General features: G+C 35.3%; 2 protein-coding genes across 2 annotated transcripts in view; one reads left to right on the forward strand and one right to left on the reverse strand.

Annotated features, from left to right (window-relative positions):
• The window catches only part of LOC123755189 (SET and MYND domain-containing protein 4-like), a 53,752-nt gene extending 44,341 nt beyond the window's left edge, over nt 1-9,411 (forward strand). The window contains exons 4-5 of the mRNA XM_069332700.1: nt 7,577-8,062; nt 8,300-9,411. Coding sequence (XP_069188801.1) covers nt 7,577-8,062; nt 8,300-9,010 — 1,197 coding nt within the window. The 3' untranslated portion in view covers nt 9,011-9,411. The remainder of the gene's footprint in view (nt 1-7,576; nt 8,063-8,299) is intronic.
• A 3,918-nt stretch (nt 9,412-13,329) lies between these two features.
• LOC138369454 (general transcription factor II-I repeat domain-containing protein 2A-like) lies at nt 13,330-13,809 on the reverse strand. Its single transcript, XM_069332701.1, has one exon. The coding sequence runs from the start codon at nt 13,807-13,809 to the stop codon at nt 13,330-13,332; it is 480 nt and encodes a 159-aa protein (XP_069188802.1).
• Nucleotides 13,810-16,263: the final 2,454 nt, after the last annotated feature.

Below are 16,263 nucleotides of genomic sequence, written 5' to 3' on the forward strand. Positions count from 1 at the left end.
TAGGTTAGGTTAGGTTAGGTAGGTTAGGTAGTCGAAAAAACATTAATTCATGAAAACTTGGCTTATTAGGCAAATCGGGCCTTGCATAGTAGGCTGAGAAGTGCGTTCTGGCTAATAGGTACGACATATATATATATATATAATATATATTATATATATATATATATATGTCGTACCTAATAGCCAGAACGCACTTCTCAGCCTACTATGCAAGGCCCGATTTGCCTAATAAGCCAAGTTTTCATGAATTAATGTTTTTTCGACTACCTAACCTACCTAACCTAACCTAACCTAACTTTTTCTGCTACCTAACCTAACCTAACCTATAAAGATATAGGTTAGGTTAGGTTAGGTAGGGTTGGTTAGGTTCGGTCATATATCTACGTTAATTTTAACTCCAATAACAAAAAATTGACCTCATACATAATGAAATGGGTAGCTTTATCATTTCATTAGAAAAAAATTAGAGAAAATATATTAATTCAGGAAAACTTGGCTTATTAGGCAAATCGGGCCTTGCATAGTAGGCTGAGAAGTGCATTCTGGCTATTAGGTACGACATATATATATATATATATATATATATATATATATATATATATATATATATATATATAATATATATATATATATATATATATATATATTTATTAGTATATTTTGGAAGCAGTCTTTCCTGTAGACATATATTATTAAATATGACCGAAAAAGTAAGATTAATAATTCTAACACGAATTTTCTCTATCTTTCGTACATTTCTTTTCACTGTTGGAGGTAAATCAAAAATCAATTCTCCAAAATTCATTTTTATTTCTAGTCTGACGCGACACGAGCGCGTTTCGTAAAACTTATTACATTTTCAAAGACTTTAGTTTACAAATACACAACTGAATAGAACTTACGCATTTCCGATTTTATATCTACATTTTAGTGAGGTGGATGGGGTGAGGTGGCATTAATAGGGTATTAATTTCATCAACACAAGACAGAACAAGAGGTGGCATTAATAGGGTATTAATTTCATCAACACAAGACAGAACACGAAACAATGGGTATTGAATAGAAGTGTTTGTAGAAAGCCTATTGGTCCATATTTCTTGATGCTTCTATATTGGAGCGGAGTCTTGAGGTGGGTAGAATATAGTTGTGCATTAATTGCCTGTTGATTGCTGGTGTTGACTTCTTGATGTGTAGTGCCTCGCAAACGTCAAGCTGCCTGCTATCGCTGTATCTATCGATGATTTCTGTGTTGTTTACTAGGATTTCTCTGGCGATGGTTTGGTTGTGGGAAGAGATTATATGTTCCTTAATGGAGCCCTGTTGCTTATGCATCGTTAAACGCCTAGAAAGAGATGTTGTTGTCGCCTATATACTGGCTTTTTTGGAGCTTACAGTCCCCAAGAGGGCATTTGAAGGCATAGACGACGATAGTCTCTTTTAAAGCGTTCTGTTTTGTGTCTGGAGAGTTTCTCATGAGTAGGCTGGCCGTTTTTCTGGTTTTATAGTAAATCGTCAGTTGTATCCTCTGATTTTGTCTGTAGGGATAACGTTTCTATTAACAATATCTTTCAGGACCCTTTCAGGAAAGGGTCCTGAAAGAAAATTGAGAAAATTCGTGTTAGAATTATTAATCTTACTTTTTCGGTCATATTTAATAATATATATATATATTTATATATATATATATATATATATATATATATATATATATATATATATATATATATATATATATCATACATATATATATATATATATATATATATATATATATATATAATATATATATATATATATATATATATATATATATATATATATATATATATATATATATATATATATATATATATATTTTTACCTGCTATTTTAAATATTGAGATATTTTACCTGCAACCCTGAGAGATTCAGCAGGAATACACGATCCTGCTTTCACTGAATGTTCAAATCAGTGGAATGTTCTTGCAGCCCCAGCAACCATTATAGAGCCAACAAAACAACACAAACAGTCCGGCTGGGACCACCCTCTAGTGGAAAAAGTAGCTGATGCCATGCTAAGCATCGCAACATCAGACAAGGAGAAAGCCCGCCTCAGAGCAGTGCGTGCCCCCCATGCAGGAGACTTCCTCCTGGCAGTACCCATGTCTGCAATGGGCACGCGCCTAGATCCAGAATCCCTTCGTGTAGCAGTGGCCCTCCGCCTTGGTGCCCCAATTCACACTGAATACAAGTGTATTTGCAACAGGGTGGAAGCAGACCAATACGGACTGCATGGGTTGCATTGCGGAAGCACAAAGGGCTGGCATGCAAGACACAACGAGGTCAATGACATCATCAAGAGAAGCCTCGTCTCAGCTGGGTGCCCAGCGGAGAGAGAACCTCGCATCCTAGGGGTCCAAAACCCGGATTTCCCAGCACTTCGCCCTGATGGCATCACCATATACTCATGGAAGGAGGGTAGACAGTTGGTGTGGGACTACACATGTGTATCCACCCTGGCTGACTGACACCTATGTACACTTCGGAGCTGATCAAGCAGGTGGGGCGGCCAACCACAGGGAAACAGCAAAATCACTCAAGTACGGGCGACTGGAAGGTCAATACCTCTTTGTTCCCATAGCGTCTGAGACGCATGGCCCCTGGGGCAAGAGTGCCTTGGGATTTCTCAAGGAATTGGGGTCCAAGCTCATTGACGTCACCAGAGACCCAAGGGCTTCCAGTTTTTTATTTCAGCGTCTCAGTGTGGTGATCCAGAGGGGAAATGCTTGCTGCGTCCTCGGTTCCTGTCCAGAAGCGGAGGAGCTTCAAGAGATCCATAACCTTTAGGCATTTGTCTTGTATGTTTTGTAACCTTTAAATACACAATAAAGGAAAAAAAAAAAAGGGAAGGGGGTGGTAGGAGAAAAGCACACAGAAACTGTATTGGAGGGGACCCACATTCCCTCCAATGCGTTATGTGTGGTTTCCTCCGAGGCTATGGGTCCCCCTTCTTCCAGCCAGAGGTGGTACTCTATACATATTTTATTTATATAAATATATATATATAATATATATATATATATATATATATATATATATAATATATATATATATATATATATATTATATATATATATATATACATATATATACATATATATTAGTATATTTTGGTAGCAGTCTTTCCTGTAGACATATATTATTAAATATGACCGAAAAAGTAAGATTAATAATTCTAACACTAATTTTCTCGATCTTTCTTACGTTTCTTTTCACAGTTGATGGTAATTCAAAGATCAATTCTCCAAAATTCATTTTTATTTCTAGTCTGACTCGACACTTGAGCGCGTAATATATATATATATATATATATATATATGTCGTACCTAATAGCCAGAACTCACTTCTCAGCCTACTATGCAAGGCCCGATTTGCCTAATAAGCCAAGTTTTACTGAATTAATATATTTTCTCTAATTTTTTTCTTATGAAATGATAAAGCTACCCATTTCATTATGTATGAGGTCAATTTTTTTTATTGGAGTTAAAATTAACGTAGATATATGACCGAACCTAACCAACCCTACCTAACCTAATCTAACCTATCTTTATAGGTTAGGTTAGGTTAGGTAGCCGAAAACGTTAGGTTAGGTTAGGTAGGGTAGGTAGTCGAAAAAACATTAATTCACGAAAACTAGGCTTATTAGGCAAATCGGGCCTTGCATAGTAGGCTGAGAAGTGAGTTCTGGCTACTAGGTACGACATATATATATATATATATATATATATATATATATATATATATATATATATATATATTATATATATATATACACATATATATATATACATATACATATACATATACATATATAAGATATATAAATATATATATATATATATATATATATATATATATATATATATATATATATATTATATATATATTATATATATATATATATATATATATAATATATATATATGTCGTACCTAGTAGCCAGAACTCACTTCTCAGCCTACTATTCAAGGCCCGATTTGCCTAATAAGCCAAGTTTTCCTGAATTAATATATTTACTATAATTTTTTTCATATGAAATGATAAAGCTACCCTTTTCACTATGTATGAGGTCAATTTTTTTTATTGGAGTTAAAATTAACGTAGATATATGACCGAACCTAACCAACCCTACCTAACCTAACCTAACCTATATATATAGGTAAGGTTAGGTTAGGTAGCCAAAAAAAGCTAGGTTAGGTTAGGTTAAGTAGGTTAGGTAGACAAAAAAACATTAATTCATGAAAACTTGGCTTATTAGGCAAATCGGGCCTTGCATAGTAGGCTGAGAAGTGAGTTCTGGCTACTAGGTACGACATATATATATATATATATATATATATATATATATATATATATATATATATATATATATATATATATATATATATTATATTTATATATTGAACTCTTCCTCGTGAAGGGTTCAAACCTTAGACAACCAGGTGCTCCAATAGCTTGTCGCGTATTATGACCAATACACCATGGCAGACTGTTAAAAAATGTTAGTAGTTGGAGACCATTTATTCTAACATCCAGCAGCACTCACTGTGGCCAGAAATCACAGATAATTGTCATCATATCAATTCACTATATGATGTGATATTGATATGATGTGATATTTTATACATTGACTTTAGCAAAGCTTTTGTTACTGTGCCACATGAAAGACAGATTAAAGAAATAGAGGCTCATGGCATTGGATGGCTCATGGTAATATTAAGTTGGATTAAGGCAGAGCTATACAAAAGGAAACAGTGAGATAGTATAAATGGGGTTAAGAACGTAAGAACAAAGGTAACTGCAGAAGGCCTATTGGCCCATACGAGGCAGCTCCTATCTATAACCTCCCAATCCCACTCATATACATGTCCAACCCACGCTTGAAACAATCGAGGTACCCCCACCTCCACCACATTACGCAGTAATTGGTTCCACAAATCAACAACCCTGTTACCGAACCAGTATTTACCCAAGTCTTTCCTAAATCTGAACTTATCCAATTTATACCCATTGTTTCGTGTTCTGTCTTTGTGTTGATACTTTTAATACCCTATTAATATCCCCTTTGTTATGTCCATTCATCCACTTGTAAACCTGTCATGTCACCCCTAACTCTTCGCCTTTCCAGTGAATGCAATTTAAGTTTTGTTAATCTTTCTTCATATGAAAGATTTCTGATTTGTGGAATTAACTTAGTCATCCTACACTGGACACGTTCAAGTGAATTTATATCCATTCTATAGTACGGCAACCAAATGGTTAAGTCAGACTGGGAAAATATTGTAAGTGGAGTGCCTCAAGGCTCTATCCTGGGACCTCTGTTATTCATAATATATATAAATGATTTAGATTCAAGTTTGAGCAGCATGAGTCTGGCAACCAGGAGGCCTGGTCGACGACCGGGCCGCGGAGACGCTAAGCCCCGGAAGCATCTCAAGGTAACCTCAAGGTAACATTATTTGAACAATTTGCCAATGATACAAAAATCGGTAGGGAAATAAACACGGAAAAAAACTCATTATCACTTCAAGGCGATCTGGGTAGGGTTTTGAAATGGTCAAAAGATTGGCAGATGAAGTTTAATGCTGACAAAAGTAAGGTTTTGAGGCTAGGTAATGATGATAAGAGTTTCAAGATACGAGATAGATGGTGTTGAGATTGTGAAGTCGGATCTGGTAGTTATGAATAGTAAGAATTTAAAACTAAAAAATCAATGCATAAATGTTCGTAATAATGCAAATAGGACACTGGGATTTATTAATCTAGGCGTTAGTAACAAGACAACTGGTGTTGTTCTTCAGCTATATCTTGCTCTGGTTAGGCCCCATCTGGATTATGCAGTTCAGTTTTGGTCACCGTACTATAGAATGGATATAAATTCACTTGAACTTGAATGGATATAAATTTACCATCACGAGCATACATTTCACTTCTTCCATAGAAGTGTTCCCAGTTGCCTATGAAAGATATTGCATTTGATTTGCAATATCTTTCCAGCCTGCAATTGACACCAAGTGCCCTCGACAACCATTCATTCCCAACGATCCTTCTTGGAAGAATGCCACATATGATCGGGACTCCTCTCTTGCTCCTAACTAATTCTATGGCTTTGTTATATTTCTGTATCGGTTCCTCACTCCTAACTCGTCCAACATCATTACCCCCTGCATTAATACAAATAATGGGTTTGTTTCCATTTCCCGTCATAATATATTTCATGTTGTCAACAATATCTCCAATTCCAGCTCCCGGATAGCAAACTCAACCTGTTCCCCCTATCTCTGGCACAAAACGTCCTGTCTAAATACCTCCCCTGGGAATCTCCCACAACCAAAATTCTCTTAGTTACCTCCTTAACTTTCTGAGCACTAAATTTTTAAGTGAATTTATATCCATTCTATAGTACGGCGACCAAAACTGAACTGCACAATTTAAATGGGGCCTAACCAGAGCAAGGTATAGCTGAAGAACAACACCAGGTGTCTTGTTACTAACGCTTTGATTAATAAATCCCAGTGTCCTATTTGCCTTATTACGAACATTCATGCATTGATCCTTTGGTTTTAAATTCTTACTAATCATAACTCCCAGATCCCTTTTGTAATTTGACTTCGCAATCTCAACACCATCCAGCTCGTATTTTGTAACTCTATCATCATTACCTAGCCTCAAAACTTTACATTTATCAGCATTAAACAGCATCTGCCAATCTTTTGACCATTTCAAAACCGTATTTAGATCAACTTGAAGTGATAGTGAGTCTTCCGTGATAATTTTCCTACCGATTTTTGTATCATTGGCAAATTTGCAAATGCTCCTACTCAAAACTGAATCTAAATCATTTATATATATTATAAACAACAGAGGTCCCAGGACAGAACCTTGAGGTACACCACTAACAACATTTTCTCACTCTGACTTAACCCCATTTATACTAACTCTCTGTTTCCTTTGGTATAGCCAATGCCTAATCTAACTTAATATAGCACCCCTAATGCCATGAGCCTCTATCTTTTTAATCAGTCTTTCATGTGGCACTGTATCAAAAGCTTTGCTAAAGTCAAGGTACACAACATCACAATCCTTACTACTATCAACTACCCTGTGGTATATCTCCTTTGTTATATCCATTCATCCGCTTGTAAACCTCCACCGCTTCAGTGGAAGTCTTTGGATCCTCATGGGGGGTAGTAGCACTCCAAGTTGCAATTATTGTACCATGTCATGGTACAGTTGATTAAAGCGCGTCTGGAAACATCCAGCGCATAGGTTCGAACCCTCATCATGGCCCTTGTGAATTTGTTCATTATATATATTGTTATTGTAACCATGGATATTCTAAACAATTACACTACTTTAGGAGTTTAGACCTTCTCTTTATATATATGTGTCCAAATCGTCTACAAATAACCTATGATATATTTTGTTTATTTTAAAAAATAAACCGTGTTCACCTAATTTGTAGGTATCTTTGTACAGTAAATTAAGTCATATCTGTATAAAGATAATTTCTTTCAAATAATTTGATTTTTTTTAGGTGATATTTTGTAGCGAGGAGTGTCGGAAACTAGGGTTATCAAGCATCCATTGGCAAGAATGCCCTGTTGTGTCAGCCTTTTGTCTGCTGGACATGGGAAGAGTTCTTACATTAGCATACAGAATAATGATGAAGACCTCTCATGCTAAGCTCAAAGAGATGATACCACTACTGCGACGTGAGGCCAAAGAACAGCCTCCCGAGAATCTCGGATTCAATCGAAATGGTATCTATGATTCATCAGATTATAGAGCAGTGTATCACCTGACAACTAACCAAGAAAAGCTATCTTCACAAGAACTGTTTAAGAGATGCATTCAAGCTTTTATTGTAACCAAACTTCTGCAGCTGAGTGGTCGATACTTCCTCAGTTGTGATGGTGAGCCCTTCATTCCAAGTCACGAAGACATCATCCTGACTGGCAGCACACTCATCCATCATATGATGGTCCTCCAGTGCAATAGTTATTGCATTTCAACTCCCATGGTAAGCCTTCCAGATTATTATTTTGTTCTCAAACCTTACCTCAGCATACACTGTCCTCACCTTAGGTACTTGTTTTGCTGATTGGACTAATTATTTAAATGTTTGTTTTACATATAATAACCATTGCATTTCATAATGTACATTTATGTTTGCTTAACTAGGCTACTGTTTTTGTTTGCAGTTTTCCTCCTTGACATAGTGCATATTTTTAATATATAGAATCTTTTTCATTTCTAGTTTAATGTGAGTGGCAACAAGAAACCTCATATGGAATTATATGGCAAGGGAGTTTACTCTGCATCAAGTCTTCTGAATCACTCCTGCAATCCAAATTGTACTTATATTTTTTATGGTACAACTACCACAGTAAGAACAATGCAATTCATTCCCGCTGGCAAGTCATTAACCATCACGTATGGAGCACTTTGTAGTGAAGACAGAAGAGATTCCAGAAGGTTGACACTGATGACTAATTTCAATTTCACTTGTACCTGTGATGCTTGTGAAAACAACTGGCCAATTATCAGGGATTTGCCACCATTTGTAATATTAAAATGTACCAAATGCAATGAAGGCATCAATCCATGCACGAAAGTTTGCCATAATTGCAAACTGAATTATGATCAAGGAGGTATGCAGGCACGAGCTCCTTATAATTACAGGCTCATCTGGAAGAAAATACAAAAGGCTCAGGAGGATTTTTTAATTGCTAGTAAAAACATCTTGGAAGAAGGGAGTAATTCTGAAAAGGACATTAAGGCAGTACGTGCTTTAATTAAACTTTTCTGCAAGTATGTGAAGCAGCCAAGTCTTGGTCTCCTACTTGCTCAACAAACGCTATGCGTGGTCTGTTTACGTCGTGGTTCTTGTGTTTATGTTAAACATGATACTGAAAACACCCTGGTCAATCTTTTGAGTGCTGAGATGAATCGAGCCCTACAATTGTAACCATTAATTCCAAATGAGTAAATAGTAGACTATGGTAAATAACATATCTTCTACGTGTCTGTAAATGGCTTCAACTAAAAACACAAAATTTCCATATTCTAACCTTGGAGCACTAATTGTACTGAATTATGATTTGCATATGTTCTATTGTCTCTGAATTTTAGTTGGAATAAGATTTTTTTATTATTTCTTATACTCGCTGACCTTAAATCATGCGTGTAAGTAAGTTGCATATAATTTTTAGCTTTTCACATAAAATACAATGAAGTTTTGCTTATCCAGATTTCTGTAGAATAAATGAAATCTAAACTGGTTATGGAACCTTACCGTTATAAATTACTATCATCTAATCCATTAGTAAAGAATATAGATTGATAAAATTAATAAAGATGATAGAATGCCGTTTGTTTGTTTGTCCAAAGCTGGAAGGGCCTAGCTTCACCCAAATTGACAGAGATTAATGGTTTGAATGATGAAGATTAAGCTTATTTGTAGTGAATGTGGTCTTTGGTCGTGTAACATTTTTAAGTGTCTCTGGGCCCTCGTCCCCGATTTGACAGAGATAATGGTGAGACATGTCCAGGCAAACAGACTGGCAGTGTCGTCAGAATTCAATAGAAAACAGCATACCAGCATCACATTCACACCCCCAAGACGATCTTTGGCACTGCCCGCCAACTACACAGTTAAATGCCCGACAGACCACTGGAACATTATCTAACACAGTGCACAGTTACAAACCCATTAAGATTTCAACTTAGATTCAACAGAGCAGAAGTTGTTAAACACATATAGCAAAATCTTACTGAAGTGACCATACAAGTCATAAATACTCATACTCCACCCAAGTAAAACGGAAACAAGCAACACTTAGTGGGCCAGCCAGAGGTTTAGGGCCCGTGCAGGAATATCCCTGCCAAAAAAATAAATAAAAAAAAAACTTAAATATTTTCTAAACAAAGTAAACAAAATTTTGTATAGTAATATACACCATTATTCACTGATCTCTGGAAAATTAACAGAAATTTCCTGCTTTGCATAATTTGCCCGTGCTCGTATAAAACAGAAGCTCATCTGACAGATTCAAAAGTTTCTCATGCCAATTATCTCCAATCTGAGTGTAAAGCTAACTATTTTTTTTTTTATCATTTCACACATCCCAAACTTGAAACAATTACAGTATATTTTTTTATAAGAGAGAGGCAGAGAAAGACATTAGATAAATGGATTGATTGGTGGATGTATAGATAGATGGTGGATAGATATATTGGTAGGTACATGGAGGAATAGACAGACGAGTAAATGGATGGACAGATAGCTAGATGAATAGAGATGTAGATAGATTAGTAGATGGCTGGGTTGATAGATAGGTGGATGTAATGCTGGGTAGATTGGTGGATATATGTGTGGCAGATAGATGAGTAAATGGATGGATTCATGATAAATGGATGGGTAGGTAAATGGGCAGGTAGATGGATAGATAAGGGATAGATGGATGGATATATGATATATAGATGGATAAAATGATAGGTGGATGGATATATGATAGATGGATGGATAGGTAGATGTGCAGATAGATGGATGGGGTAAATTGACTGATAGATTGATGGATAGAAAGACAGGTGAATAGATGGATTGATAAAAGGACTGATAAATGTATAGATAGATGGATAAAATGACAGATAAATGTATAGATGGATGGATAGAAGAATAGATTGAATAAATAGATAGCTATATGGATAGAGTGACTTAAATGGGTAGATAGATGGATGGATGAATGTATATGTATATATATATATATATATATACATATATATATATATATATATATATATATATATATATATATATATATATATATATATATATGTCGTACCTAATAGCCAGAACGCACTTCTCAGCCTACTATGCAAGGCCAGATTTGCCTAATAAACCAAGTTTTCATGAATTAATATATTTTCTCAAATTTTTTGCTTTTGAAATGATAAAGCTACCCATTTCATTATGTATGAGGTCAATTTTTTTATATTGGAGTTAAAATTGACGTAGATATATGACCGAACCTAACCAACCCTCCCTAACCTAACCTAACCTATCTTTATAGGTTAGGTTAGATTAGGTAGCCGAAAAAGTTAGGTTAGGTTAGGTTAGGTAGGTTAGGTAGTCGAAAAACAATTAATTCATGAAAACTTGGCTTATTAGGCAAATCGGGCCATGCATAGTAGGCTGAGAAGTGCGTTCTGGCTACTAGGTACGACATATATATATATATATATATATATATATATATATATATATATATATATATATATATATAATATATTATATATATAATATATATATATATATATATATATATATATATGGCCAGATAAATGAGTAGACAGATGGGTGAATGTTTAGATGGGTGGATAGATAGATGGATATATGAATGGACTGATAGATGGTTGGATAGATGAAGAGAGGTTGATAAATAGATGATGGATAGAAAGATAGTTGCATACATAGAGGGATAGATAGATGGGCAGATATATAGATTGCTAAATAGATGGAGGGATAGACAGTTGCATATATAGATGAATAAATAAATGGACTGGTAGATGGATGGTTATATAAATATATATATATATATATATATATATATATATATATATATATATATATATATATATATATATATATATATATAATATATATATATATATGCACAGAAAGATGGATTGATGTTTTTTTTTTTTCATGGCTATTCCTGTGCGGGTCCTAAGTCTCTGGCTGGCACACTTAAGTGTTCCTTGTTTCATGTTTCTGTTTTACTTAGGCAGAGTATGAGTATTTATAACTCGTATAGTCGCTTCAGTAAGATTTTGCCCAATGTGTTACATCTAATTGTGCTCTGTTGAATCTTAAGTTGAAATCGTATTGAGTTTGTAACTGCACTGTGTTAGATACTGTTCCAGTGGTCTGTCGGGCATTTCTCCACAGTGTTGACATTTCCTCTCATCTTCTGGAACCTGTAACCCTATATACCAGGGGTGGGCAACCTTTTTGAGAGTGTGTGCCAAATTCAGCCAAGTCTCTAACACAAACTTTTTCCACATGCCAACCATTTTTTTTAGAACATATTTGGTATATCTTAAGAACTTTTTAAACGAAAAAATAATAAATTATCTCAGTGCAGTAAAACATAGTATAAAAAAAACAAATTTTTTTTATTTAACCTTCAGAAGTACATTTCAACAGCCTTTAAGCTTTTGTGACTTTAATAGAATGCAACAGATAAAAAACTTGTTGACTCCTTTTAGATACTGTCAGTGAGACTTCTGCTGCTGCATAACTGATGACAGAGATTTTACATCGGGTTTATATTTAGTAACATTGAGAGATATACATGCAGCGCTAGTTTCATCTGTCATGCTACTCCTGTTACGAGACTTAACAAAGTTCATAATTGAGAACAAAGATTCGCAAGCATATGTAGACGAAAACATGGTTAGCAATGTTGTTGCAAGGTTTTTTAAACAGACATAATTTTCTGGAATAGTATTCCAAGTCCTTAATACTTCGTTTTCCGCATTTCTCTTTGGTACTTTCATCTCTAATCTCTCTCTTTCAATATTTTCCAAGTCAACTCTAAGGTCAACAAATTTCTGCTTCCAAATTGAGCTACTCTGAAATTCAATCAACTGCATCTCAAAATCATCCATGTCTATCCATGAAAACATTTGCAAGTTTAGTTCATCCATTTTGATGCTGGATGAACTTTGATGTCTGGAAACTTGATGAACTTTACTGTGTCTTCCAGTTCTCTGAATTTGGCAAATCTTGTAGAGAACTGCCAAACTGTTGACTCGATAATGTTTACAAACAGCTTTTAAAGACATTTGTGGTCTGTTCTGTCATCTTTTAGATCACTGATGTACCTCTTTAGGTTTTTGACCATTTGGTCACCATTTGGTCCGGGAGACATCTCCCGTCACGCAGGGTGCAGTTGCGCCTCCATAGATCTCCAGTGCCATCTTTTTATACTGGTAATGGCTCAAAAGGGCCACCACTTACGGGCTATTCATGCCCGTGCCACCTCTTGGGTGGCTTAATCTTCATCAATCAATCAATCAATCTTTAGGTTTGGAAAGTATCTAAATCTCTCATTATCTACATCCCTCTTAAAAACTTTAAGGTTCATTTCAAAAGCTTTTATGTAACAAAACATAACATCAAGTGTCTTACCAGCGCCCTGTAACTCAATATTCAATTCATTTAAATGTTCACAAAAATCTGCAAAAAACATCAGTTTACAAACCCACACGATGTCAGAAAATTCATGGTGACACTTCTTGGTCGTTCAAATAGAGCTTTATCTCATCTAAGCATTCAATAAATCGTTTCAGAACCAAGCCTCTGCTAAGCCAACGAACATGGTTGTACATTTTCAGTCCTTTATACACAGATTCTACCTCATCCAGTAGAGTTTGAAATTGTCTTTTATTTAAAGGCCGACCACAAATGTAATTAACAACCTTGGTAACTGTTTGCATCACTTCTTGCAGTTCCTTTAGGGCAGCTTTTGCACATAAAGCATCCTCATGTATGATGCAATGGAAGCCAATCAGTGGATGACCAACACTTTTTGCAAACAGATTTACAAATCCTGCCTTCTCACCAGTCATGTTTGGGGCACAATCTGTTGTGACGGATACTACTTTTGAAATGTCAATTTGCCGAGTAGAGAATTCGTTCACAACTGTTTTACATATTTCAGCCCCGGTAGTACGCTCAGGTAGTGATGCAAGAGCAACCATCTCTTCACATACTTCATCACCCCTACAAAATCTAGAATATATGGCTAGCCTAGCTGATGATGTAATGTCTGTACTTTCATCAACACAAATAGAAAAAAACTTGCATGAAGACAAATCTTTTGTCAATTGTTCAGCTGTATTTCTTTCCAACTTAAGTATCCTATCCTTAACTGTTTTCCTACTCACAGGCAAATCTTTAATGCGCTAAATAATCTTTTTCTTTTCCTATGCTCTTGCGTGCCAGAGACAAGTCATCGGCATGCCAAGTTTGGCACGCGTGCCAGAGGTTGCCCACCCCTGCTATATACCATGCACATGGGTATCCAAGCCTGATGCGATGTAAGTGTACTTCTGTTGTTCTACTGCTCCCTTTCATCAAAATAAGTGGTTCGTAGTAGGTTGAATTCTTGTACCAACCAGTAGATCCTGATGTTACAACTGTTGTGTTATGGTCATTGTACGTCTTCTGCATTGCTCTATCTCTAATTGCTTTCTTAATCTGTGATAGACTCGGTAGTATGTAAATGTCTACATTTCTTCTCTTAGTTGCAAGTTTAGAAGCTTCATTTCAATGTCATTTCCTATTATTCCACATGACTTGGCACCCAGTTGACAAGTACCCGACATTGATGGATAACTGGATAGACAGATAAATAGCTGGATGGATAGATTAATGGGCAGGTCAATAAATGGATGGACAGATAAATGGATGGAATGATTGATGGATAGATGTATATGCAGATGGATGCAGGTGTATCAGATTACTTTGATTGCTCAACAAAAATCAGCAATTAGAACAATAACAAACTCCAGTCCTAGACACCACTCTACTACGTTCTTGAAGTCTTTGAACATGTTAAATATCAAGTCTCTGCACATACCATACTCTCAAGCGTTCTCTATACAAAACTCAACTGGAATGCCAATCTTGGCCTTAAGAGCTTCCAGGAGAGCTGTAATACAACTCACGGTCACCACACCAGGAACAAATATACCTTTGATATTCCTAGAGTGGGATTCAACCATAGCACAAAATGCTATGCAAATAAGGGTTTCAAATTGTGGACTGACCTCCCAAACGTAAATAAAAGCTGTGCGTCTTCAAAGTAGTGTGAGAGAAACTTAAGATATATTTACTTAATATCATGACGCTAATTTCACTCACATTTCTCCTCATAATAAGATATTTTTGTGTTACTGTTATCTTAAAATTAAATTTTAGGTCAAATTATGTTCTCTGTTATTTTAGTGTCATTTAATTATTATATTTATATATTTTAACTTGCCTACTCAATTCCGATATGATCTTGTTTATTTTTTTTGCCCCATTAAACCATTAAGTTTTACTATTTTTTCTATGTTACGTTCTAGTAGCTTAACTAGAGTATATAGAGCTCAGAGTAGTATATAGAGTGGGTATCAAGTCACCCAGTGTAAACAACAGAAGAATTTATGTGAAACGTGATAGCAGTTCGTGCAAATCAGACATTATCAGAGTTGCTTATGTGAATGAATGTTTGACCAGGAACAGACAAAATCTTTTCTATAGACTGTGTCAAGTCCGTAAAAAATCAAATGGGTCAATTAAACATTGTTTTGTAAGAGGTGGTACAATACTACCTAAGAAGTTTGACACTGGGAAAACCTATGAAATAAACACCTCAGATTTGTCCTCACTGACTGAGTTAACGGCTGAATAACCAGATGCCAAGTGAACCCTATCCCTGGGGTCCCCTCTAACACAGAACCCACTCATCCCCAGAGTGTAACTTATAGTTCATCTAGAAACCAAAGTGTACTATAGTTCTGCCTTTCCATTCAAAAGGTTATTAATTTTACATTTGTTTTTCCTTGTTTAACCCACCACTTTATATTGTTCATTTCTTCATTTGTCATTGTAATGTTATTTGCTGTTACTTTTATTCCATTTGCATAATTTTAGTTTTTAGTATTTTTTATTATCAATCTAAATTATACCGTAATTTGCAAAAATTATAGCAAGTAGATTTACAGTAGATTTAGTATTTTACTGTTCTGTAATCGCTTACTTTATTGTATCTTGACTCCATTAATAAATAATAAATAATAAATAAGGTAAGGTACATACATAAAGAGATTTTACAAAGTTTGTTGGATTAATAGATAGAGCTAGTACATACAATGCCTAAAGCCACTATTACGCAAAGCGTTTCGGGCAGGAAAAACATTAATGACTAAAGCTTAATACTAATGGGTAAAAAGAATAAAATGTGTTGAGAACAAATAAAAATAGAGGTAAAAGAGGGGAGAACATGGCTGAAAAAGCAGCACAAATACAATTACAAATTATTACAGACAATTACATTCAAACAGCGTTGTTTTGAAGAAAAAAAACAGACATGGGTTGACAACAGAGGGGTAAGGTAGGTTACACGGAATTTATTAGGTAGTGCTTCGTTTTTATCTTAAACTGGT

This window comes from Procambarus clarkii, chromosome 28 (genome assembly GCF_040958095.1).
Source record: "Procambarus clarkii isolate CNS0578487 chromosome 28, FALCON_Pclarkii_2.0, whole genome shotgun sequence".
In the NCBI taxonomy this organism is placed as follows: domain Eukaryota; kingdom Metazoa; phylum Arthropoda; class Malacostraca; order Decapoda; family Cambaridae; genus Procambarus; species Procambarus clarkii.